The sequence below is a fragment of the Oncorhynchus masou genome, chromosome 20, assembly GCF_036934945.1.
Source record: "Oncorhynchus masou masou isolate Uvic2021 chromosome 20, UVic_Omas_1.1, whole genome shotgun sequence".
Taxonomy (NCBI): Eukaryota; Metazoa; Chordata; class Actinopteri; order Salmoniformes; family Salmonidae; genus Oncorhynchus; species Oncorhynchus masou.
The window spans coordinates 25,563,334-25,588,630 of NC_088231.1; the positions used below are offsets into that span (position 1 = coordinate 25,563,334).

The window sequence follows — 25,297 nt, forward strand, 5'->3', positions numbered from 1 at the left end:
AGTCAGTGATGATAACAGGCTGTGTGTCTAGTCAGTGATAATAACAGGCTGTGTGTCTAGTCAGTGGTAATAACAGGCTGTGTGTCTAGTCAGTGGTAATAGCAGGCTGTGTGTCTAGTCAGTGATAATAGCAGGCTGTGTGTCTAGTCAGTGATAATAGCAGGCTGTGTGTCTAGTCAGTGATAATAGCAGGCTGTGTGTCTAGTCAGTGATAATAACAGGCTGTGTGTCTAGTCAGTGATGATAACAGGCTGTGTGTCCTCCAGGCTGTGTGTCTAGTCAGTGATGATAACAGGCTGTGTGTCTTCCAGGCTGTGTGTCTAGTCAGTGATAATAGCAGGCTGTGTGTCTAGTCAGTGATGGTAACAGGCTGTGTGTCTAGTCAGTGATGATAATAGGCTGTGTGTCTAGTCAGTGATGATAACAGGCTGTGTGTCTAGTCAGTGATGATAACAGGCTGTGTGTCTAGTCAGTGATGATAACAGGCTGTGTGTCTAGTCAGTGATGATAACAGGCTGTGTGTCTAGTCAGTGATAATAGCAGGCTGTGTGTCTAGTCAGTGATAATAACAGGCTGTGTGTCTAGTCAGTTATGATAACAGGCTGTGTGTCTAGTCAGTGATGATAACAGGCTGTGTGTCCTCCAGGCTGTGTGTCTAGTCAGTGATGATAACAGGCTGTGTGTCCTCCAGGCTGTGTGTCTAGTCAGTGATGATAACAGGCTGTGTGTCTAGTCAGTGATAATAACAGGCTGTGTGTCTAGTCAGTGGTAATAACAGGCTGTGTGTCTAGTCAGTGATAATAGCAGGCTGTGTGTCTAGTCAGTGATAATAGCAGGCTGTGTGTCTAGTCAGTGATAATAGCAGGCTGTGTGTCTAGTCAGTGATAATAACAGGCTGTGTGTCTAGTCAGTGATAATAACAGGCTGTGTGTCTAGTCAGTGATGATAACAGGCTGTGTGTCCTCCAGGCTGTGTGTCTAGTCAGTGATGATAACAGGCTGTGTGTCTTCCAGGCTGTGTGTCTAGTCAGTGATAATAGCAGGCTGTGTGTCTAGTCAGTGATGGTAACAGGCTGTGTGTCTAGTCAGTGATGATAATAGGCTGTGTGTCTAGTCAGTGATGATAACAGGCTGTGTGTCTAGTCAGTGATGATAACAGGCTGTGTGTCTAGTCAGTGATAATAGCAGGCTGTGTGTCTAGTCAGTGATGATAACAGGCTGTGTGTCTAGTCAGTGATGATAACAGGCTGTGTGTCTAGTCAGTGATAATAACAGGCTGTGTGTCTAGTCAGTGATGATAACAGGCTGTGTGTCTAGTCAGTGATAATAACAGGCTGTGTGTCTAGTCAGTGATGATAACAGGCTGTGTGTCTAGTCAGTGATAATAGCAGGCTGTGTGTCTAGTCAGTGATAATAACAGGCTCTGTGTCTAGTCAGTGATAATAACAGGCTGTGTGTCTAGTCAGTGATGATAACAGGCTGTGTGTCTAGTCAGTGATAATAGCAGGCTGTGTGTCTAGTCAGTGATGATAACAGGCTGTGTGTCTAGTCAGTGATGATAACAGGCTGTGTGTCTAGTCAGTGATAATAACAGGCTGTGTGTCTAGTCAGTGATAATAACAAGCTGTGTGTCTAGTCAGTGATAATAACAAGCTGTGTGTCTAGTCAGTGATGATAACAGGCTGTGTGTCTAGTCAGTGATAATAGCAGGCTGTGTGTCTAGTCAGTGATGATAACAGGCTGTGTGTCTAGTCAGTGATGATAACAGGCTGTGTGTCTAGTCAGTGATGATAACAGGCTGTGTGTCTAGTCAGTGATGATAACAGGCTGTGTGTCTAGTCAGTGATAATAACAGGCTGTGTGTCTAGTCAGTGATAATAGCAGGCTGTGTGTCTAGTCAGTGATAATAGCAGGCTGTGTGTCTAGTCAGTGATGATAACAGGCTGTGTGTCTAGTCAGTGATAATAGCAGGCTGTGTGTCTAGTCAGTGATAATAGCAGGCTGTGTGTCTAGTCAGTGATAATAGCAGGCTGTGTGTCTAGTCAGTGATGATAACAGGCTGTGTGTCTAGTCAGTGATAATAGCAGGCTGTGTGTCTAGTCAGTGATGATAACAGGCTGTGTGTCTAGTCAGTGATGATAACAGGCTGTGTGTCTAGTCAGTGATAATAACAGGCTGTGTGTCTAGTCAGTGATAATAACAGGCTGTGTGTCTAGTCAGTGATAATAACAGGCTGTGTGTCTAGTCAGTGATAATAACAGGCTGTGTGTCTAGTCAGTGATGATAACAGGCTGTGTGTCTAGTCAGTGATAATAGCAGGCTGTGTGTCTAGTCAGTGATGATAACAGGCTGTGTGTCTAGTCAGTGATAATAGCAGGCTGTGATAATGACAGGCTGTGTATCTAGTCAGTGATGATAACAGGCTGTGTGTCTAGTCAGTGATGATAACAGGCTGTGTGTCTAGTCAGTGATGACAGGCTGTGTGTCTAGTCAGTGATAATAGCAGGCTGTGTGTCTAGTCAGTGATGATAACAGGCTGTGTGTCTAGTCAGTGATAATAACAGGCTGTGTGTCTAGTCAGTGATGATAACAGGCTGTGTGTCTAGTCAGTGATAATAGCAGGCTGTGTGTCTAGTCAGTGATAATAGCAGGCTGTGTGTCTAGTCAGTGATAATAACAGGCTGTGTGTCTAGTCAGTGATGATAACAGGCTGTGTGTCCTCCAGGCTGTGTGTCTAGTCAGTGATAATAACAGGCTGTGTGTCCTCCAGGCTGTGTGTCTAGTCAGTGATAATAACAGGCTGTGTGTCTAGTCAGTGATAATAGCAGGCTGTGTGTCCTCCAGGCTGTGTGTCTAGTCAGTGATAATAACAGGCTGTGTGTCTAGTCAGTGATGATAACAGGCTGTGTGTCTAGTCAGTGATAATAACAGGCTGTGTGTCTAGTCAGTGATACTAACAGGCTGTGTGTCTAGTCAGTGATAATAACAGGCTGTGTGTCTAGTCAGTGATAATAACAGGCTGTGTGTCTAGTCAGTGATGATAACAGGCTGTGTGTCTAGTCAGTGATGATAACAGGCTGTGTGTCTAGTCAGTGATGATAACAGGCTGTGTGTCTAGTCAGTGATGATAACAGGCTGTGTGTCTAGTCAGTGATGATAACAGGCTGTGTGTCTAGTCAGTGATAATAGCAGGCTGTGTGTCTAGTCAGTGATGATAACAGGCTGTGTGTCTAGTCAGTGATGATAACATGCTGTGTGTCTAGTCAGTGATAATAACAGGCTGTGTGTCTAGTCAGTGATACTAACAGGCTGTGTGTCTAGTCAGTGATGATAACAGGCTGTGTGTCTAGTCAGTGATGATAACATGCTGTGTGTCTAGTCAGTGATAATAGCAGGCTGTGTGTCCTCCAGGCTGTGTGTCTAGCCAGTGATGATAACAGGCTGTGTGTCTTCCAGGCTGTGTGTCTAGTCAGTGATAATAACAGGCTGTGTGTCTAGTCAGTGATAATATCAGGCTGTGTGTCTAGTCAGTGATAATAACAGGCTGTGTGTCTAGTCAGTGATGATAACAGGCTGTGTGTCTAGTCAGTGATAATAACAGGCTGTGTGTCTAGTCAGTGATGATAACAGGCTGTGTGTCTAGTCAGTGATAATAGCAGGCTGTGTGTCTAGTCAGTGATAATAGCAGGCTGTGTGTCTTCCAGGCTGTGTGTCTAGTCAGTGATGATAACAGGCTGTGTGTCTAGTCAGTGATGATAACAGGCTGTGTGTCTAGTCAGTGATGATAACAGGCTGTGTGTCTAGTCAGTGATGATAACAGGCTGTGTGTCTAGTCAGTGATAATAACAGGCTGTGTGTCTAGTCAGTGATGATAACAGGCTGTGTGTCTTCCAGGCTGTGTGTCTAGTCAGTGATAATAACAGGCTGTGTGTCTTCCAGGCTGTGTGTCTAGTCAGTGATGATAACAGGCTGTGTGTCTAGTCAGTGATAATAACAGGCTGTGTGTCTAGTCAGTGATGATAACAGGCTGTGTGTCTAGTCAGTGATGATAACAGGCTGTGTGTCTAGTCAGTGATGATAACAGGCTGTGTGTCTAGTCAGTGATAATAACAGGCTGTGTGTCTAGTCAGTGATGATAACAGGCTGTGTGTCTAGTCAGTGATGATAACAGGCTGTGTGTCTAGTCAGTGATGATAACAGGCTGTGTGTCTAGTCAGTGATGATAACAGGCTGTGTGTCTAGTCAGTGATAATAACAGGCTGTGTGTCTAGTCAGTGATAATAGCAGGCTGTGTGTCTAGTCAGTGATGATAACAGGCTGTGTGTCTAGTCAGTGATAATAACAGGCTGTGTGTCTAGTCAGTGATAATAACAGGCTGTGTGTCTAGTCAGTGATGATAACAGGCTGTGTGTCTAGTCAGTGATAATAACAGGCTGTGTGTCTAGTCAGTGATGATAACAGGCTGTGTGTCTAGTCAGTGATAATAACAGGCTGTGTGTCTAGTCAGTGATAATAGCAGGCTGTGTGTCTAGTCAGTGATAATAACAGGCTGTGTGTCTTCCAGGCTGTGTGTCTAGTCAGTGATAATAGCAGGCTGTGTGTCTAGTCAGTGATAATAGCAGGCTGTGTATCTAGTCAGTGATGATAACAGGCTGTGTGTCTAGTCAGTGATGATAACAGGCTGTGTATCTAGTCAGTGATGATAACAGGCTGTGTGTCTAGTCAGTGATGATAACAGGCTGTGTGTCTAGTCAGTGATGATAACAGGCTGTGTGTCTAGTCAGTGATAATAGCAGGCTGTGTGTCTAGTCAGTGATGATAACAGGCTGTGTGTCTAGTCAGTGATAATAACAGGCTGTGTGTCTAGTCAGTGATGATAACAGGCTGTGTGTCTAGTCAGTGATGATAACAGGCTGTGTGTCTAGTCAGTGATAATAGCAGGCTGTGTGTCTAGTCAGTGATGATAACAGGCTGTGTGTCTAGTCAGTGATAATAACAGGCTGTGTGTCCTCCAGGCTGTGTGTCTAGTCAGTGATGATAGCAGGCTGTGTGTCTAGTCAGTGATGATAACAGGCTGTGTGTCTAGTCAGTGATAATAACAGGCTGTGTGTCTAGTCAGTGATGATAACAGGCTGTGTGTCTAGTCAGTGATAATAACAGGCTGTGTGTCTAGTCAGTGATAATAACAGGCTGTGTGTCTAGTCAGTGATAATAACAGGCTGTGTGTCTAGTCAGTGATGATAACAGGCTGTGTGTCTAGTCAGTGGTGATAACAGGCTGTGTGTCTAGTCAGTGATAATAACAGGCTGTGTGTCTAGTCAGTGATAATAACAGGCTGTGTGTCTAGTCAGTGATGATAACAGGCTGTGTGTCTAGTCAGTGGTGATAACAGGCTGTGTGTCTAGTCAGTGATAATAACAGGCTGTGTGTCTAGTCAGTGATGATAGCAGGCTGTGTGTCTAGTCAGTGATGATAACAGGCTGTGTGTCCTCCAGGCTGTGTGTCTAGTCAGTGATAATAACAGGCTGTGTGTCTAGTCAGTGATGATAACAGGCTGTGTGTCTTCCAGGCTGTGTGTCTAGTCAGTGATAATAACAGGCTGTGTGTCTAGTCAGTGATGATAACAGGCTGTGTGTCTAGTCAGTGATAATAGCAGGCTGTGTGTCTAGTCAGTGATGATAACAGGCTGTGTGTCTTCCAGGCTGTGTGTCTAGTCAGTGATAATAACAGGCTGTGTGTCTAGTCAGTGATGATAACAGGCTGTGTGTCTAGTCAGTGATAATAGCAGGCTGTGTGTCTAGTCAGTGATGATAACAGGCTGTGTGTCTTCCAGGCTGTGTGTCTAGTCAGTGATAATAACAGGCTGTGTGTCTAGTCAGTGATAATAACAGGCTGTGTGTCTAGTCAGTGATGATAACAGGCTGTGTGTCTAGTCAGTGATGATAACAGGCTGTGTGTCCTCCAGGCTGTGTGTCTAGTCAGTGATGATAACAGGCTGTGTGTCTAGTCAGTGATGATAACAGGCTGTGTGTCTAGTCAGTGATAATAACAGGCTGTGTGTCTAGTCAGTGATGATAACAGGCTGTGTGTCTAGTCAGTGATAATAGCAGGCTGTGTGTCTAGTCAGTGATGATAACAGGCTGTGTGTCTAGTCAGTGATGATAACAGGCTGTGTGTCTAGTCAGTGATGATAACAGGCTGTGTGTCTAGTCAGTGATAATAGCAGGCTGTGTGTCTAGTCAGTGATGATAACAGGCTGTGTGTCTAGTCAGTGATGATAACAGGCTGTGTGTCTAGTCAGTGATGATAACAGGCTGTGTGTCTTCCAGGCTGTGTGTCTAGTCAGTGATGATAACAGGCTGTGTGTCTAGTCAGTGATAATAGCAGGCTGTGTGTCTAGTCAGTGATAATAACAGGCTGTGTGTCTAGTCAGTGATAATAACAGGCTGTGTGTCTAGTCAGTGATGATAACAGGCTGTGTGTCTTCCAGGCTGTGTGTCTAGTCAGTGATGATAACAGGCTGTGTGTCTAGTCAGTGATGATAACAGGCTGTGTGTCTAGTCAGTGATGATAACAGGCTGTGTGCCTAGTCAGTGATAATAACAGGCTGTGTGCCTAGTCAGTGATAATAACAGGCTGTGTGCCTAGTCAGTGATAATAACAGGCTGTGTGTCTTCCAGGCTGTGTGTCTAGTCAGTGATAATAGCAGGCTGTGTGTCTAGTCAGTGATAATAGCAGGCTGTGTGTCTAGTCAGTGATGATAGCAGGCTGTGTGTCTAGTCAGTGATAATAGCAGGCTGTGTGTCTAGTCAGTGATAATAACAGGCTGTGTGTCTAGTCAGTGATAATAGCAGGCTGTGTGTCTAGTCAGTGATAATAGCAGGCTGTGTGTCTAGTCAGTGATGATAGCAGGCTGTGTGTCTAGTCAGTGATAATAGCAGGCTGTGTGTCTAGTCAGTGATAATAACAGGCTGTGTGTCTAGTCAGTGATAATAACAGGCTGTGTGTCTAGTCAGTGATGATAACAGGCTGTGTGTCTAGTCAGTGATGATTACAGGCTGTGTGTCTAGTCAGTGATAATAGCAGGCTGTGTGTCTAGTCAGTGATAATAGCAGGCTGTGTGTCTTCCAGGCTGTGTGTCTAGTCAGTGATAATAGCAGGCTGTGTGTCTAGTCAGTGATAATAGCAGGCTGTGTGTCTAGTCAGTGATAATAGCAGGCTGTGTGTCTAGTCAGTGATAATAACAGGCTGTGTGTCTAGTCAGTGATGATAACAGGCTGTGTGTCTAGTCAGTGATAATAACAGGCTGTGTGTCTAGTCAGTGATGATAGCAGGCTGTGTGTCTAGTCAGTGATAATAGCAGGCTGTGTGTCTAGTCAGTGATGATAGCAGGCTGTGTGTCTAGTCAGTGATAATAGCAGGCTGTGTGTCTAGTCAGTGATAATAACAGGCTGTGTGTCTAGTCAGTGATAATAGCAGGCTGTGTGTCTAGTCAGTGATAATAGCAGGCTGTGTGTCTAGTCAGTGATGATAGCAGGCTGTGTGTCTAGTCAGTGATAATAGCAGGCTGTGTGTCTAGTCAGTGATAATAACAGGCTGTGTGTCTAGTCAGTGATAATAACAGGCTGTGTGTCTAGTCAGTGATGATAACAGGCTGTGTGTCTAGTCAGTGATGATTACAGGCTGTGTGTCTAGTCAGTGATAATAGCAGGCTGTGTGTCTAGTCAGTGATAATAGCAGGCTGTGTGTCTTCCAGGCTGTGTGTCTAGTCAGTGATAATAGCAGGCTGTGTGTCTAGTCAGTGATAATAGCAGGCTGTGTGTCTAGTCAGTGATAATAGCAGGCTGTGTGTCTAGTCAGTGATAATAACAGGCTGTGTGTCTAGTCAGTGATGATAACAGGCTGTGTGTCTAGTCAGTGATAATAACAGGCTGTGTGTCTAGTCAGTGATAATTGCAGGCTGTGTGTCTAGTCAGTGATAATAACAGGCTGTGTGTCTAGTCAGTGATGATAGCAGGCTGTGTGTCTAGTCAGTGATGATAGCAGGCTGTGTGTCTAGTCAGTGATAATAACAGGCTGTGTGTCTTCCAGGCTGTGTATCTAGTCAGTGAGACATTTCACTACAACACTATCGACAGGGCGAAGTCCAGAGGGAAGAAATACGCCCTGGAGATGGTTCCCAAAGTAGGACGACACTTCCACAGAGTGGGCCTGCCTCCCAAGGTACCCTGACCCCTGACCCTTGACCCTACCAGTCTTTTTCCTGACCCTATGTCTTAGCCCTCCAAGGTACCTTGACCCCTGACCCTACCAGTATTATTCCTGACCCCATCTCTTAGCCCCCAAGGTACCCTGACCCTACCAGTCTTATTCCTGACCCTATGTCTTAGCCCCCAAGGTATCCTGACCCCTAACCCTTGACCCTACCAGTCTTATTCCTGACCCTATGTCTTAGCCCCCAAGGTACCCTGACCCCTAACCCTTGACCCCACCAGTCTTATTCCTGACCCTATGTCTTAGCCCCCCAAGGTACCCAGACCCCTGACCCAGCCAGTCTTATTCCTGACTCTATGTCTTTGCCCCCAAGGTACCCTGACCCCTAACCCCTGACCCTACCAGCCTTAATCCGGACCCTATGTCTTAACCCCCAAGGTACCCTGACCCCTGACCCTACCAGTCTTTTTCCTGACCCTATGTCTTAGCCCCCCCAAGGTACCCTGACCCCTAACCCCTGACCCTACCAGCCTTAATCCGGACCCTATGTCTTAGCCCCCCCCAAGGTACCCTGACCCTACCAGTCTTATTCCTGACCCTATGTCTTAGCCCCCCCAAGGTACCCTGACCCCACCAGTCTTATTCCTGACCCTATGTCTTAGCCCCACAAGGTGTCCTGACATTACAGTGTGTGTGTGTGTGTGTGTGTGTGTGTTTTTGCATCTTTCTGTGTGTGTGTGTGTGTGTGTGTGTGTGTCAGCTTGGTTCGTTCCAGCTGTTCGTGGAAGGGTACCATGAGGCTGACTATTGGTTGAGACGTTTTGAGGCGGAGCCTCTCCCAGAGAACATCAGGAAACAGCTCCAGTCTCAGTTTGAGAGGCTCGTCATTCTGGACTACGTCATCAGAAACACCGGTAGGGGGGTGTGTGTGTGTGTGTGTGTGTGCGCGCGCTCACAGGAAGGAGTATCTGTTTGTGCAAACCCAGGACCTCCACATCCGGCTTCTTCACCTGCGGCTTCGTCTGAGACCAGCCACCCTTGACAGCTGATGAAACTGTGGGTTTGCACAAACAGAAGATTTTTTTTACTGTCAGAAACCATCTCGGGGAAGCTCGTCTGCGTGCTCGTCGCCCTCACCGGAGTCTTGACCTGCCTGCTGTTTGACGTCAACTGATTTCAGTGAGATTTCACCTTCGATGGCCACTGGCACGCTGTGGAAGTGCGCAAGCATTTTGTTTTATGGCAACGTTGTATAACAGAGTCCCCCCATGGTGGAGGGGGGTAATGGGAAGGCATAAACTACAGACAACAAAACACAACCAAAAATCAACCATTCCTAGATGTTTTTTTCCGGACCCCAAAAGTGGTCTCCTGTTGTAGTATTAGAGGGAGATTTTCTGAGAGTGAAAACTTGGTGTCAAAATGGGAGAAAACAGAATGGCATCAGGCCAAAAAATAAAACAGATTTTTATAAGGAGCGGCAGGGTAGCCTAGTGGTTAGAGTGTAGAGGAGGTAGGTAGTCTAGTGGTTAGAGTGTAGAGGAGGTAGGTAGCCTAGTGGTTAGAGTGTAGAGGCGGCAGGGTAGCCTAGTGGTTAGAGTGTAGAGGAGGCAGGTAGTCTAGTGGTTAGAGTGTAGAGGAGGTAGGTAGCCTAGTGGTTAGAGTGTAGTGGAGGCAGGGTAGCCTAGTGGTTAGAGTGTAGAGGAGGCAGGGTAGTCTAGTGGTTAGAGTGTAGAGGTGGCAGGGTAGTCTAGTGGTTAGAGTGTAGAGGAGGTAGGGTAGTCTAGTGGTTAGAGTGTAGAGGAGGCAGGGTAGTCTAGTGGTTAGAGTGTAGAGGTGGCAGGGTAGTCTAGTGGTTAGAGTGTAGAGGAGGTAGGTAGCCTAGTGGTTAGAGTGTAGAGGAGGCAGGTAGTCTAGTGGTTAGAGTGTAGAGGAGGCAGGTAGTCTAGTGGTTAGAGTGTAGAGGAGGCAGGTAGCCTAGTGGTTAGAGTGTAGAGGCGGCAGGGTAGTCTAGTGGTTAGAGTGTAGAGGAGGTAGGTAGCCTAGTGGTTAGAGTGTAGAGGCGGCAGGGTAGTCTAGTGGTTAGAGTGTAGAGGAGGCAGGGTAGTCTAGTGGTTAGAGTGTAGAGGTGGCAGGGTAGTCTAGTGGTTAGAGTGTAGAGGCGGCAGGGTAGCCTAGTGGTTAGAGTGTAGAGGTGGCAGGTAGACTAGTGGTTAGAGTGTAGAGGAGGCAGGTAGTCTAGTGGTTAGAGTGTAGAGGAGGCAGGGTAGCCTAGTGGTTAGAGTGTAGAGGAGGCAGGTAGTCTAGTGGTTAGAGTGTAGAGGAGGTAGGGTAGCCTAGTGGTTAGAGTGTAGAGGAGGCAGGTAGTCTAGTGGTTAGAGTGTAGAGGCAGCAGGGTAGCCTAGTGGTTAGAGCGTAGAGGCGGCAGGGTAGTCTAGTGGTTAGAGTGTAGAGGAGGCAGGTAGTCTAGTGGTTAGAGTGTAGAGGAGGCAGGTAGTCTAGTGGTTAGAGTGTAGAGGCGGCAGGGTAGCCTAGTGGTTAGAGTGTAGAGGAGGCAGGTAGCCTAGTGGTTAGAGTGTAGAGGAGGCAGGTAGTCTAGTGGTTAGAGTGTAGGGGCGGCAGGGTAGCCTAGTGGTTAGAATGTAGAGGAGGTAGGTAGCCTAGTGGTTAGAGTGTAGAGGTGGCAGGGTAGTCTAGTGGTTAGAATGTAGAGGAGGTAGGTAGCCTAGTGGTTAGAGTGTAGGGGCGGCAGGGTAGTCTAGTGGTTAGAATGTAGAGGAGGTAGGTAGCCTAGTGGTTAGAGTGTAGAGGTGGCAGGGTAGTCTAGTGGTTAGAGTGTAGAGGCGGCAGGGTAGCCTAGTGGTTAGAGTGTAGAGGCGGCAGGGTAGCCTAGTGGTTAGAGTGTAGAGGCGGCAGGGTAGCCTAGTGGTTAGAGTGTAGAGGCGGCAGGGTAGCCTAGTGGTTAGAGTGTAGAGGCGGCAGGGTAGCCTAGTGGTTAGAGTGTAGAGGCGGCAGGGTAGTCTAGTGGTTAGAGCGTTGGACTAGTAACCGGAAGGTTGCGAGTTCAAACCCCCCCGAGCTGACAAGGTACAAATCTGTCGTTCTGCCCCTGAACAGGCAGTTAACCCACTGTTCCTAGGCCGTCATTGAAAATAAGAATTTGTTCTTAAACTGACTTGCCTGGTTAAATAAAGATAAAATAAAAAGTTCATTCATGCCCTGAGACATCTCCCTATAGCTTTGCATTGTGTTCTCCTCCTATGCATACTCTAACCCGTTCACCCTTCCTCTCCGTTCTCTCTCTTCTCCCTCCCTCTTTCTCTCCATCAGACCGAGGAAATGACAACTGGTTGATCAAGTATGAGAAGCCAGGGGAAGGAGAGGGAGAGAAGGTGAGCTGTGTGTGTGTGTGTGTGTGGACTGCAGTCCATAGATCATGTGTGTGTTTTGAAAGGAGTGACACGTGGACTGTGTACTCTGTACCATGACTCATAGTTATAACACACTACAGTATGATTTAATACTGTCTCAGAGGACTAGTTACCATTCAGTATGATATAGGACTGTCTCAGAGGACTAGTTACCATTCAGTATGATATAGGACTGTGTCAGAGGACTAGTTACCATTCAGTATGATGTGATACTGTCTCAGAGGACTAGTTACCATTCAGTATGATATAGGACTGTCTCAGAGGACTAGTTACCATTCAGTATGATGTGATACTGTCTCAGAGGACTAGTTACCATTCAGTATGATGTAATACTGTCTCAGAGGACTAGTTACCATTCAGTATGATGTAATACTGTCTCAGAGGACTAGTTACCATTCAGTATGATTTAATACTGTCTCAGAGGACTAGTTACCATTCAGTATGATTTAATACTGTCTCAGAGGACTAGTTACCATTCAGTATGATGTAATACTGTCTCAGAGGACTAGTTACCATTTAGTATGATGTAATACTGTCTCAGAGGACTAGTTACCATTCAACACTCTACAGTATGATTTAATACTGTCTCAGAGGACTAGTTACCATTCAGTATGATATAGGACTGTCTCAGAGGACTAGTTACCATTCAGTATGATATAGGACTGTCTCAGAGGACTAGTTACCATTCAATATGATATAGGACTGTCTCAGAGGACTAGTTACCATTCAGTATGATATAGGACTGGTCAGAGGACTAGTTACCATTCAGTATGATGTAATACTGTCTCAGAGGACTAGTTACCATTCAGTATGATTTAATACTGTCTCAGAGGACTAGTTACCATTCAGTATGATATAGGACTGTCTCAGAGGACTAGTTACCATTCAGTATGATATAGGACTGTCTCAGAGGACTAGTTACCATTCAGTATGATATAGGACTGTCTCAGAGGACTAGTTACCATTCAGTATGATGTAATACTGTCTCAGAGGACTAGTTACCATTCAGTATGATATAGGACTGTCTCAGAGGACTAGTTACCATTCAGTATGATATAAGACTGTCTCAGAGGACTAGTTACCATTCAGTATGATATAGGACTGTCTCAGAGGACTAGTTACCATTCAGTATGATATAGGACTGTCTCAGAGGACTAGTTACCATTCAGTATGATATAGGACTAGTTACCATTCAGTATGATACAGGACTGTCTCAGAGGACTAGTTACCATTCAGTATGATATAGGACTAGTTACCATTCAGTATGATATAGGACTAGTTACCATTCAGTATGATATAGGACTAGTTACCATTCAGTATGATATAGGACTGGTCAGAGGACTAGTTACCATTCAGTATGATGTAATACTGTCTCAGAGGACTAGTTACCATTCAGTATGATTTAATACTGTCTCAGAGGACTAGTTACCATTCAGTATGATATAGGACTGTCTCAGAGGACTAGTTACCATTCAGTATGATATAGGACTGTCTCAGAGGACTAGTTACCATTCAGTATGATATAGGACTGTCTCAGAGGACTAGTTACCATTCAGTATGATGTAATACTGTCTCAGAGGACTAGTTACCATTCAGTATGATATAGGACTGTCTCAGAGGACTAGTTACCATTCAGTATGATATAAGACTGTCTCAGAGGACTAGTTACCATTCAGTATGATATAGGACTGTCTCAGAGGACTAGTTACCATTCAGTATGATATAGGACTGTCTCAGAGGACTAGTTACCATTCAGTATGATATAGGACTAGTTACCATTCAGTATGATACAGGACTGTCTCAGAGGACTAGTTACCATTCAGTATGATATAGGACTAGTTACCATTCAGTATGATATAGGACTAGTTACCATTCAGTATGATATAGGACTAGTTACCATTCAGTATGATTTAATACTGTCTCAGAGGACTAGTTACCATTCAGTATGATGTAATACTGTCTCAGAGGACTAGTTACCATTCAGTATGATATAGGACTGGTCAGAGGACTAGTTACCATTCAGTATGATGTAATACTGTCTCAGAGGACTAGTTACCATTCAGTATGATTTAATACTGTCTCAGAGGACTAGTTACCATTCAGTATGATATAGGACTGTCTCAGAGGACTAGTTACCATTCAGTATGATTTAATACTGTCTCAGAGGACTAGTTACCATTCAGTATGATATATGACTGGTCAGAGGACTAGTTACCATTCAGTATGATTTAATACTGTCTCAGAGGACTAGTTACCATTCAGTATGATTTATTATTGTCTCAGAGGACTAGTTACCATTCAGTATGATATAGGACTGTCTCAGAGGACTAGTTACCATTCAGTATGATTTAATACTGTCTCAGAGGACTAGTTACCATTCAGTATGATTTAATACTGTCTCAGAGGACTAGTTACCATTCAGTATGATGTAATACTGTCTCAGAGGACTAGTTACCATTCAGTATGATGTAATACTGTCTCAGAGGACTAGTTACCATTCAACACTCTACAGTATGATGTAATACTGTCTCAGAGGACTAGTTACCATTCAGTATGATATAGGACTGTCTCAGAGGACTAGTTACCATTCAGTATGATATAGGACTGTCTCAGAGGACTAGTTACCATTCAGTATGATATAGGACTGTCTCAGAGGACTAGTTACCATTCAGTATGATATAGGACTGGTCAGAGGACTAGTTACCATTCAGTATGATGTAATACTGTCTCAGAGGACTAGTTATCATTCAGTATGATTTAATACTGTCTCAGAGGACTAGTTACCATTCAGTATGATTTAATACTGTCTCAGAGGACTAGTTACCATTCAGTATGATATAGGACTGTCTCAGAGGACTAGTTACCATTCAGTATGATATAGGACTAGTTACCATTCAGTATGATGTAATACTGTCTCAGAGGACTAGTTACCATTCAGTATGATTTAATACTGTCTCAGAGGACTAGTTACCATTCAGTATGATATAGGACTGTCTCAGAGGACTAGTTACCATTCAGTATGATATAGGACTGTCTCAGAGGACTAGTTACCATTCAGTATGATATAGGACTGTCTCAGAGGACTAGTTACCATTCAGTATGATGTAATACTGTCTCAGAGGACTAGTTACCATTCAGTATGATATAGGACTGTCTCAGAGGACTAGTTACCATTCAGTATGATATAAGACTGTCTCAGAGGACTAGTTACCATTCAGTATGATATAGGACTGTCTCAGAGGACTAGTTACCATTCAGTATGATATAGGACTGTCTCAGAGGACTAGTTACCATTCAGTATGATATAGGACTAGTTACCATTCAGTATGATACAGGACTGTCTCAGAGGACTAGTTACCATTCAGTATGATATAGGACTAGTTACCATTCAGTATGATATAGGACTAGTTACCATTCAGTATGATATAGGACTAGTTACCATTCAGTATGATATAGGACTGGTCAGAGGACTAGTTACCATTCAGTATGATGTAATACTGTCTCAGAGGACTAGTTACCATTCAGTATGATTTAATACTGTCTCAGAGGACTAGTTACCATTCAGTATGATATAGGACTGTCTCAGAGGACTAGTTACCATTCAGTATGATATAGGACTGTCTCAGAGGACTAGTTACCATTCAGTATGATATAGGACTGTCTCAGAGGACTAGTTACCATTCAGTATGATGTAATACTGTCTCAGAGGACTAGTTACCATTCAGTATGATATAGGACTGTCTCAGAGGACTAGTTACCATTCAGTATGATATAAGACTGTCTCAGAGGACTAGTTACCATTCAGTATGATATAGGACTGTCTCAGAGGACTAGTTACCATTCAGTATGATATAGGACTGTCTCAGAGGACTAGTTACCATTCAGTATGATATAGGACTAGTTACCATTCAGTATGATACAGGACTGTCTCAGAGGACTAGTTACCATTCAGTATGATATAGGACTAGTTACCATTCAGTATGATATAGGACTAGTTACCATTCAGTATGATATAGGACTAGTTACCATTCAGTATGATTTAATACTGTCTCAGAGGACTAGTTACCATTCAGTATGATGTAATACTGTCTCAGAGGACTAGTTACCATTCAGTATGATATAGGACTGGTCAGAGGACTAGTTACCATTCAGTATGATGTAATACTGTCTCAGAGGACTAGTTACCATTCAGTATGATTTAATACTGTCTCAGAGGACTAGTTACCATTCAGTATGATATAGGACTGTCTCAGAGGACTAGTTACCATTCAGTATGATTTAATACTGTCTCAGAGGACTAGTTACCATTCAGTATGATATATGACTGGTCAGAGGACTAGTTACCATTCAGTATGATTTAATACTGTCTCAGAGGACTAGTTACCATTCAGTATGATTTATTATTGTCTCAGAGGACTAGTTACCATTCAGTATGATATAGGACTGTCTCAGAGGACTAGTTACCATTCAGTATGATGTGATACTGTCTCAGAGGACTAGTTACCATTCAGTATGATGTAATACTGTCTCAGAGGACTAGTTACCATTCAGTATGATTTAATACTGTCTCAGAGGACTAGTTACCATTCAGTATGATTTAATACTGTCTCAGAGGACTAGTTACCATTCAGTATGATATAGGACTGTCTCAGAGGACTAGTTACCATTCAGTATGATATAAGACTGTCTCAGAGGACTAGTTACCATTCAGTATGATGTAATACTGTCTCAGAGGACTAGTTACCATTCAGTATGATATAGGACTGTCTCAGAGGACTAGTTACCATTCAGTATGATATAGGACTGTCTCAGAGGACTAGTTACCATTCAGTATGATATAGGACTGTCTCAGAGGACTAGTTACCATTCAGTATGATTTATTATTGTCTCAGAGGACTAGTTACCATTCAGTATGATATAGGACTGTCTCAGAGGACTAGTTACCATTCAGTATGATGTAATACTGTCTCAGAGGACTAGTTACCATTCAGTATGATATAGGACTGTCTCAGAGGACTAGTTACCATTCAGTATGATATAGGACTGTCTCAGAGGACTAGTTACCATTCAGTATGATATAGGACTGTCTCAGAGGACTAGTTACCATTCAGTATGATTTATTATTGTCTCAGAGGACTAGTTACCATTCAGTATGATATAGGACTGTCTCAGAGGACTAGTTACCATTCAGTATGATGTGATACTGTCTCAGAGGACTAGTTACCATTCAGTATGATGTAATACTGTCTCAGAGGACTAGTTACCATTCAGTATGCTTTAATACTGTCTCAGAGGACTAGTTACCATTCAGTATGATGTAATACTGTCTCAGAGGACTAGTTACCATTCAGTATGATATCGGACTGTCTCAGAGGACTAGTTACCATTCAGTATGATATAGGACTGTCTCAGAGGACTAGTTACCATTCAGTATGATATCGGACTGTCTCAGAGGACTAGTTACCATTCAGTATGATATAGGACTGTCTCAGAGGACTAGTTACCATTCAGTATGATATAGGACTGTCTCAGAGGACTAGACTCTGACTCTTATCTAGCTGGCATTCATTCATTCATTACCTTTATATAATCAGGTTGATGTTTTATTGCCATGAATCTGAGCGATTTCCCCATTGAGATAGGCCAGCTGCAAAGTCAAAATTGGCTAGATTATAAAACTGAATGAAAACAAAAACGTGTTTTTTTTTCATCTTTAAGGTCAGGGTTAGACGGTAGGGTTAAGGTCAGGGTTAGACGGTAGGGTTAAGGTCAGGGTTAGACGGTAGGGTTAAGGTCAGGGTTAGACGGTAGGGTTAAGGTCAGGGTTAGACGGTAGGGTTAAGGTCAGGGTTAGACGGTAGGGTTAACAGTGTGGTTAAGGTCAGGGTTAGACGGTAGGGTTAAGGTCAGGGTTAGACGGTAGGGTTAAGGTCAGGGTTAGACGGTAGGGTTAAGGTCAGGGTTAGACGGTAGGGTTAACAGTGTGGTTAAGGTCAGGGTTAGACGGTAGGGTTAAGGTCAGGGTTAGACGGTAGGGTTAAGGTCAGGGTTAGACGGTAGGGTTAAGGTCAGGGTTAGACGGTAGGGTTAAGGTCAGGGTTAGACGGTGGGGTTAAGGTCAGGGTTAGACGGTGGGGTTAAGGTCAGGGTTAGACGGTGGGGTTAAGGTCAGGGTTAGACGGTAGGGTTAAGGTCAGGGTTAGACGGTAGGGTTAAGGTCAGGGTTAGACGGTAGGGTTAAGGTCAGGGTTAGACGGTAGGGTTAAGGTCAGGGTTAGACGGTAGGGTTAAGGTCAGGGTTAGACGGTAGGGTTAAGGTCAGGGTTAGACGGTAGGGTTAAGGTCAGGGTTAGACGGTAGGGTTAAGGTCAGGGTTAGACGGTAGGGTTAAGGTCAGGGTTAGACGGTAGGGTTAAGGTCAGGGTTAGACGGTAGGGTTAAGGTCAGGGTTAGACGGTAGGGTTAAGGTCAGGGTTAGACGGTAGGGTTAAGGTCAGGGTTAGACGGTAGGGTTAAGGTCAGGGTTAGACTGTAGGGTTAAGGTCAGGGTTAGACTGTAGGGTTCAGGTCAGGGTTAGACGGTAGGGTTCAGGTCAGGGTTAGACGGTAGGGTTAAGGTCAGGGTTAGACGGTAGGGTTAAGGTCAGGGTTAGACGGTAGGTTTAAGGTCAGGGTTAGACGGTAGGGTTAACAGTGTGGTTCAGGTCAGGGTTAGACGGTAGGGTTAAGGTCAGGGTTAGACGGTAGGGTTAAGGTCAGGGTTAGACGGTAGGGTTAAGGTCAGGGTTAGACGGTAGGGTTAACGGTGTGGTTAAGGTCAGGGTTAGACGGTAGGGTTAACGGTGTGGTTAAGGTCAGGGTTAGACGGTAGGGTTAACGGTGAGGTTCAGGTCAGGGTTAGACGGTAGGGTCAGGGTTAGACGGTAGGGTTAAGGTCAGGGTTAGACGGTAGGGTTAAGGTCAGGGTTAGACGGTAGGGTTAAGGTCAGGGTTAGACGGTAGGGTTCAGGTCAGGGTTAGACGGTAGGGTTAAGGTCAGGGTTAGACGGTAGGGTTAAGGTCAGGGTTAGACTGTAGGGTTAAGGTCAGGGTTAGACGGTAGGGTTAAGGTCAGGGTTAGACGGTAGGGTTCAGGTCAGGGTTAGACGGTAGGGTTCAGGTCAGGGTTAGACGGTAGGGTTAAGGTCAGGGTTAGACGGTAGGGTTAAGGTCAGGTTTAGACGGTAGGGTTAAGGTCAGGGTTAGACGGTAGGGTTAAGGTCAGGGTTAGACGGTAGGGTTCAGGTCAGGGTTAGACGGTAGGGTTAAGGTCAGGGTTAGACGGTAGGGTTAAGGTCAGGGTTAGACGGTAGGGTTAAGGTCAGGGTTAGACGGTAGGGTTAAGGTCAGGGTTAGACGGTAGGGTTAAGGTCAGGGTTAGACGGTAGGGTTAGACGGTAGGGTTAAGGTCAGGGTTAGACGGTAGGGTTAAGGTCAGGGTTAGACGGTAGGGTTAAGGTCAGGGTTAGACGGTAGGGTTAACAGTGTGGTTAAGGTCAGGGTTAGACGGTGGGGTTAAGGTCAGGGTTAGACGGTAGGGTTAAGGTCAGGGTTAGACGGTGGGGTTAAGGTCAGGGTTAGACGGTGGGGTTAAGGTCAGGGTTAGACGGTAGGGTTAAGGTCAGGGTTAGACGGTAGGGTTAAGGTCAGGGTTAGACGGTAGGGTTAACAGTGTGGTTCAGGTCAGGGTTAAGGTCAGGGTTAAGGTCAGGGTTAGACGGTAGGGTTAACAGTGTGGTTAAGGTCAGGGTTAGACGGTAGGGTTCAGGTCAGGGTTAGACGGTAGGGTTAAGGTCAGGGTTAGACGGTAGGGTTAACAGTGTGGTTAAGGTCAGGGTTAGACGGTAGGGTTAAGGTCAGGGTTAGACGGTAGGGTTAAGGTCAGGGTTAGACGGTAGGGTTAAGGTCAGGGTTAGACGGTAGGGTTAAGGTCAGGGTTAGACGGTAGGGTTAAGGTCAGGGTTAGACGGTAGGGTTAAGGTCAGGGTTAGACGGTAGGGTTAAGGTCAGGGTTAGACGGTAGGGTTAAGGTCAGGGTTAGACGGTAGGGTTAAGGTCAGGGTTAGACGGTAGGGTTAAGGTCAGGGTTAGACGGTAGGGTTAAGGTCAGGGTTAGACGGTAGGGTTAAGGTCAGGGTTAGACGGTAGGGTTAACAGTGTGGTCAGGTTTAGACGGTAGGGTTAAGGTCAGGGTTAGACGGTAGGGTTAGACGGTAGGGTTAAGGTCAGGTTTAGACGGTAGGGTTAAGGTCAGGGTTAGACGGTAGGGTTAAGGTCAGGGTTAGACGGTAGGGTTAAGGTCAGGGTTAGACTGTAGGGTTAAGGTCAGGGTTAGACGGTAGGGTTAAGGTCAGGGTTAGACGGTAGGGTTAACAGTGTGGTTAAGGTCAAACCACTTCCTGCTACCCACCAGTGACCAACATGGTACTTAACCAATCAAGCAATTAATCCACCCACCACCCCTGATCACGAAGTGTTGTATCTGGTTGATATGATGATTATCTCCTCTAGCCCAGGGGGCTGGTCCTTTAGCCCAGGGGGCTGGTCCTCTAGCCCAGGGGGCTGGTCCTTTAGCCCAGGGGGCTAGTCTACCTCCTCTAGCCCAGGGGGCTAGTCTACCTCCTCTAGCCCAGGGGGCTAGTCTACCTCCTCTAGCCCAGGGGGCTGGTCCTTTAGCCCAGGGGGCTAGTCTACCTCCTCTAGCCCAGGGGGCTAGTCTACCTCCTTTAGCCCAGGGGGCTAGTCTACCTCCTCTAGCCCAGGGGGCTAGTCTACCTCCTTTAGCCCAGGGGGCTAGTCTACCTCCTTTAGCCCAGGGGGCTGGTCCTTTAGCCCAGGGGGCTGGTCCTTTAGCCCAGGGGGCTGGTCCTCTAGCCCAGGGGGCTGGTCCTCTAGCCCAGGGGGCTGGTCCTCTAGCCCAGGGGGCTGGTCCTCTAGCCCAGGGGGCTGGTCCTTTAGCCCAGGGGGCTGGTCCTTTAGCCCAGGGGGCTGGTCCTTTAGCCCAGGGGGCTGGTCCTCTAGCCCAGGGGGCTGGTCCTCTAGCCCAGGGGGCTGGTCTACCTCCTTTAGCCCAGGGGGCTGGTCCTCTAGCCCAGGGGGCTGGTCCTCTAGCCCAGGGGGCTAGTCTACCTCCTTTAGCCCAGGGGGCTGGTCCTCTAGCCCAGGGGGCTGGTCCTCTAGCCCAGGGGGCTGGTCCTCTAGCCCAGGGGGCTAGTCTACCTCCTTTAGCCCAGGGGGCTGGTCCTTTAGCCCAGGGGGCTGGTCCTCTAGCCCAGGGGGCTGGTCCTCTAGCCCAGGGGGCTGGTCCTCTAGCCCAGGGGGCTAGTCTACCTCCTTTAGCCCAGGGGGCTGGTCTACCTCCTCTAGCCCAGGGGGCTAGTCTACCTCCTTTAGCCCAGGGGGCTGGTCTACCTCCTCTAGCCCAGGGGGCTAGTCTACCTCCTTTAGCCCAGGGGCTGGTCTACCTCCTCTAGCCCAGGGGGCTGGTCTACCTCCTTTAGCCCAGGGGGCTGGTCCTCTAGCCCAGGGGGCTAGTCTACCTCCTTTAGCCCAGGGGGCTGGTCCTCTAGCCCAGGGGGCTAGTCTACCTCCTTTAGCCCAGGGGGCTAGTCTACCTCCTTTAGCCCAGGGGGCTGGTCTACCTCCTTTAGCCCGGGGGGGCTGGTCTACCTCCGGGCTAGTCTACCTCCTTTAGCCCAGGGGGCTAGTCTACCTCCTTTAGCCCAGGGGGCTGGTCTACCTCCTTTAGCCCGGGGGGGCTGGTCTACCTCCGGGCTGGTCTACCTCCTTTAGCCCGGGGGGCTGGTCCACCTCCTTTAGCCCGGGGGGCTGGTCCACCTCCTTTAGCCCAGGGGGCTGGTCTACCTCCTTTAGCCCAGGGGGATGGTCCACCTCCTTTAGCCCAGGGGGATGGTCCACCTCCTTTAGCCCAGGGGGCTGGTCCACCTCCTTTAGCCCAGGGGGCTGGTCCACCTCCTTTAGCCCAGGGGGCTGGCCCACCTCCTTTAGCCCAGGGGGCTGGCCCACCTCCTTTAGCCCAGGGGGCTGGCCCACCTCCTTTAGCCCAGGGGGCTGGTCCACCTCCTTTAGCCCAGGGGGCTGGTCCCCCTTCCGGGCTGGTCTACCTCCTTTAGCCCGGGGGGCTGGTCTACCTCCTTTAGCCCGGGGGGCTGGTCTACCTCCTTTAGCCCGGGGGGCTGGTCTACCTCCTTTAGCCCGGGGGGCTGGTCTACCTCATTTAGCCCGGGGGGCTGGTCTACCTCATTTAGCCCGGGGGGCTGGTCTACCTCCTTTAGCCCGGGGGGCTGGTCTACCTCCTTTAGCCCGGGGGGCTGGTCCTTTAGCCCAGGGGGCTGGTCTACCTCCTTTAGTCCGGGAGGCTGGTCTACCTCCTTTAGCCCGGGGGGCTAGTCCTTTAGCCCGGGGGGCTAGTCCTTTAGCCCAGGGGGCTGGTCCACCTCCTTTAGCCCAGGGGGCTGGTCCACCTCCTTTAGCCCGGGGGGCTGGTCCACCTCCTTTAGCCCGGGGGGCTGGTCCACCTCCTTTAGCCCGGGGGGCTGGTCCACCTCCTTTAGCCCGGGGGGCTGGTCCACCTCCTTTAGCCCGGGGGGCTGGTCCACCTCCTTTAGCCCGGGGGGCTGGTCTACCTCCTTTAGCCTGGGGGGCTAGTCCTTTAGCCCGGGGGGCTGGTCTACCTCATTTAGCCCGGGGGGCTGGTCTACCTCCTTTAGCCCGGGGGGCTGGTCTACCTCCTTTAGCCCGGGGGACTGGTCTACCTCCTTTAGCCCGGGGGGCTGGTCTACCTCCTTTAGCCCGGGGGGCTAGTCCTTTAGCCCGGGGGGCTAGTCCTTTAGCCCAGGGGGCTGGTCCACCTCCTTTAGCCCAGGGGGCTGGTCCACCTCCTTTAGCCCAGGGGGCTGGTCCACCTCCTTTAGCCCAGGGGGCTGGTCCACCTCCTTTAGCCCGGGGGGCTGGTCCACCTCCTTTAGCCCGGGGGGCTGGTCCACCTCCTTTAGCCCGGGGGGCTGGTCCACCTCCTTTAGCCCGGGGGGCTGGTCCACCTCCTTTAGCCCGGGGGGCTGGTCCACCTCCTTTAGCCCGGGGGGCTGGTCTACCTCCTTTAGCCCGGGGGCTAGTCCTTTAGCCCAGGGGGCTGGTCTACCTCCTTTAGTCCGGGAGGCTGGTCTACCTCCTTTAGCCCGGGGGGCTAGTCCTTTAGCCCAGGGGGCTGGTCCACCTCCTTTAGCCCAGGGGGCTGGTCCACCTCCTTTAGCCCAGGGGGCTGGTCCACCTCCTTTATTTAGCCCAGGGGGCTGGTCCACCTCCTTTATTTAGCCCAGGGGGCTGGTCCACCTCCTTTATTTAGCCCAGGGGGCTGGTCCACCTCCTTTATTTAGCCCAGGGGGCTGGTCCACCTCCTCTAGCCCGGGGGGCTGGTCCACCTCCTCTAGCCCGGGGGGCTGGTCCACCTCCTCTAGCCCAGGGGGCTGGTCCACCTCCTTTAGCCCAGGGGGCTGGTCCACCTCCTTTAGCCCAGGGGGCTAGTCTTCAGAGAGTCCTTAAAAAATGTAACGAGAAACATCCAGGAACACCCACATTCCTATTACCTAAACATAATACAAGTTACTCCCCCCCCCCCCAATTTAAATCCAACAGAACGTATTGAAATAATCTCTTCTCTCCACTCTCATTGTTCAAGACATTTTTATGAATGAATTCTCTTTTTGGGAGTTCCCAGGACTTCACTGCCCTGAAAATAAGCATGTCTCATCTGTGTTTCTGTGGCGTTGGTTCTGCTCCATGTTTTGGACCAGACCCAGTTGGTCCTGCTCCATGTTTTGGACCAGACCCAGTTGGTCCTGCTCCACGTTTTGGACCAGACCCAGTTGGTTCTGCTCCACGTTTTGGACCAGACCCAGTTGGTCCTGCTCCACGTTTTGGACCAGACCCAGTTGGTTCTGCTCCACGTTTTGGACCAGACCCAGTTGGTTCTGCTCCATGTGTGACCAAAGTGTTGGACCCAGTTTATCATGTTCACCGGTTCTCCTTTCAGAGTGATGAATCATAAAAATCAATAAAAAACCTGATTTGTATATAATTATTCTATAATTTCCTTGACAGTCGACCATTGAAAGAGTTTTTTATGCAATTCTATCAATACTGAACAATATGTAGCTAATCAATACTGAACAATATGTAGCTAATCAATAAGTGTCTCTCTATCAGGCCACCCAGACAGAACAGAGAGTAGAGACCAGGTTATAGACAACCATCAATCAATACTGAACAATATGTAGCTAATCAATACTGAACAATATGTAGCTAATCAATACTGAACAATATGTAGCTAATCAATAAGTGTCTCTCTATCAGGCCACCCAGACAGAACAGAGAGTAGAGACCAGGTTATAGACAACCATCAATCAATACTGACCAATATGTAGCTAATCAATAAGTGTCTCTCTATCAGGCCACCCAGACAGAACAGAGAGTAGAGACCAGGTTATAGACAACCATCAATCAATACTGACCAATATGTAGCTAATCAATAAGTGTCTCTATCAGGCCATCCAGACAGAACAGAGAGTAGAGACCAGGTTATAGACAACCATCAATCAATACTGAACAATATGTAGCTAATCAATACTGAACAATATGTAGCTAATCAATACTGAACAATATGTAGCTAATCAATAAGTGTCTCTCTCAGGCCACCCAGACAGAACAGAGAGTAGAGACCAGGTTATAGACAACCATCAATCAATACTGAACAATATGTAGCTAATCAATAAGTGTCTCTCTATCAGGCCACCCAGACAGAACAGAGAGTAGAGACCAGGTTATAGACCACCATCAATCAATACTGAACAATATGTATCTAATCAATACTGAACAATATGTAGCTAATCAATAAGTGTCTCTCTATCAGGCCATCCAGACAGAACAGAGAGTAGAGACCAGGTTATAGACACCCATCAATCAATACTGAACAATATGTAGCTAATCAATACTGAACAATATGTAGCTAATCAATACTGAACAATATGCATCTAATCAATGTGTCGTATCTCTATCAGGCCATCCAGATAGCAGCTATAGACAACGGCCTGGCCTTCCCCTTCAAACACCCTGACGAGTGGAGAGCCTGTAAGTTACTGTTGCCCCCCCCACACACACACACACACACAGATACACCCCCTTACTGGTCCTCTCCTGTCCCCTATAGACCCGTTCCAGTGGGCGTGTCTGCCCCAGGCTAAAGTGCCCTTCTCCCAGGAGAGCAGAGAGCTGGTGCTGTCCCGTCTGTCAGACATGAACTTCGTTCAGGACCTCTGTGAAGACCTCTACGAACTGTTTATGGTGGATATCTGTCTCTCGCTCTCTTTCTCTCGCTCTCTCTGTCTCTCTGTCTCTCGCTCTTTCTCTCTCTCTCTCTCTCTCTCTCTCTCTCTCTCTCTCTCTCTCTCTTTCTCTGTCTCTGTCTCTCGCTCTCTGTCTCTCTGTCTCTCGCTCTCTGTCTCTCTGTCTCTCGCTCTCTGTCTCTCTGTCTCTCGCTCTCTCTCTCTGTCTCTCGCTCTCTTTCTCTGTCTCTCGCTCCCTGTCTCTCGCTCTCTT

At 47.4% G+C, this 25,297-nt stretch overlaps 1 protein-coding gene across 1 annotated transcript in view; it reads left to right on the forward strand.

Annotated features, from left to right (window-relative positions):
* LOC135507208 (phosphatidylinositol 4-kinase type 2-beta-like) overlaps positions 1–25,297 on the forward strand; it is a 59,629-nt gene that overhangs the window by 27,178 nt on the left and 7,154 nt on the right. The window contains exons 5-9 of the mRNA XM_064926798.1: positions 8,091–8,222; positions 8,974–9,127; positions 11,544–11,605; positions 24,760–24,829; positions 24,909–25,042. Of these exons, the coding sequence (XP_064782870.1) occupies positions 8,091–8,222; positions 8,974–9,127; positions 11,544–11,605; positions 24,760–24,829; positions 24,909–25,042 (552 nt within the window). The remainder of the gene's footprint in view (positions 1–8,090; positions 8,223–8,973; positions 9,128–11,543; positions 11,606–24,759; positions 24,830–24,908; positions 25,043–25,297) is intronic.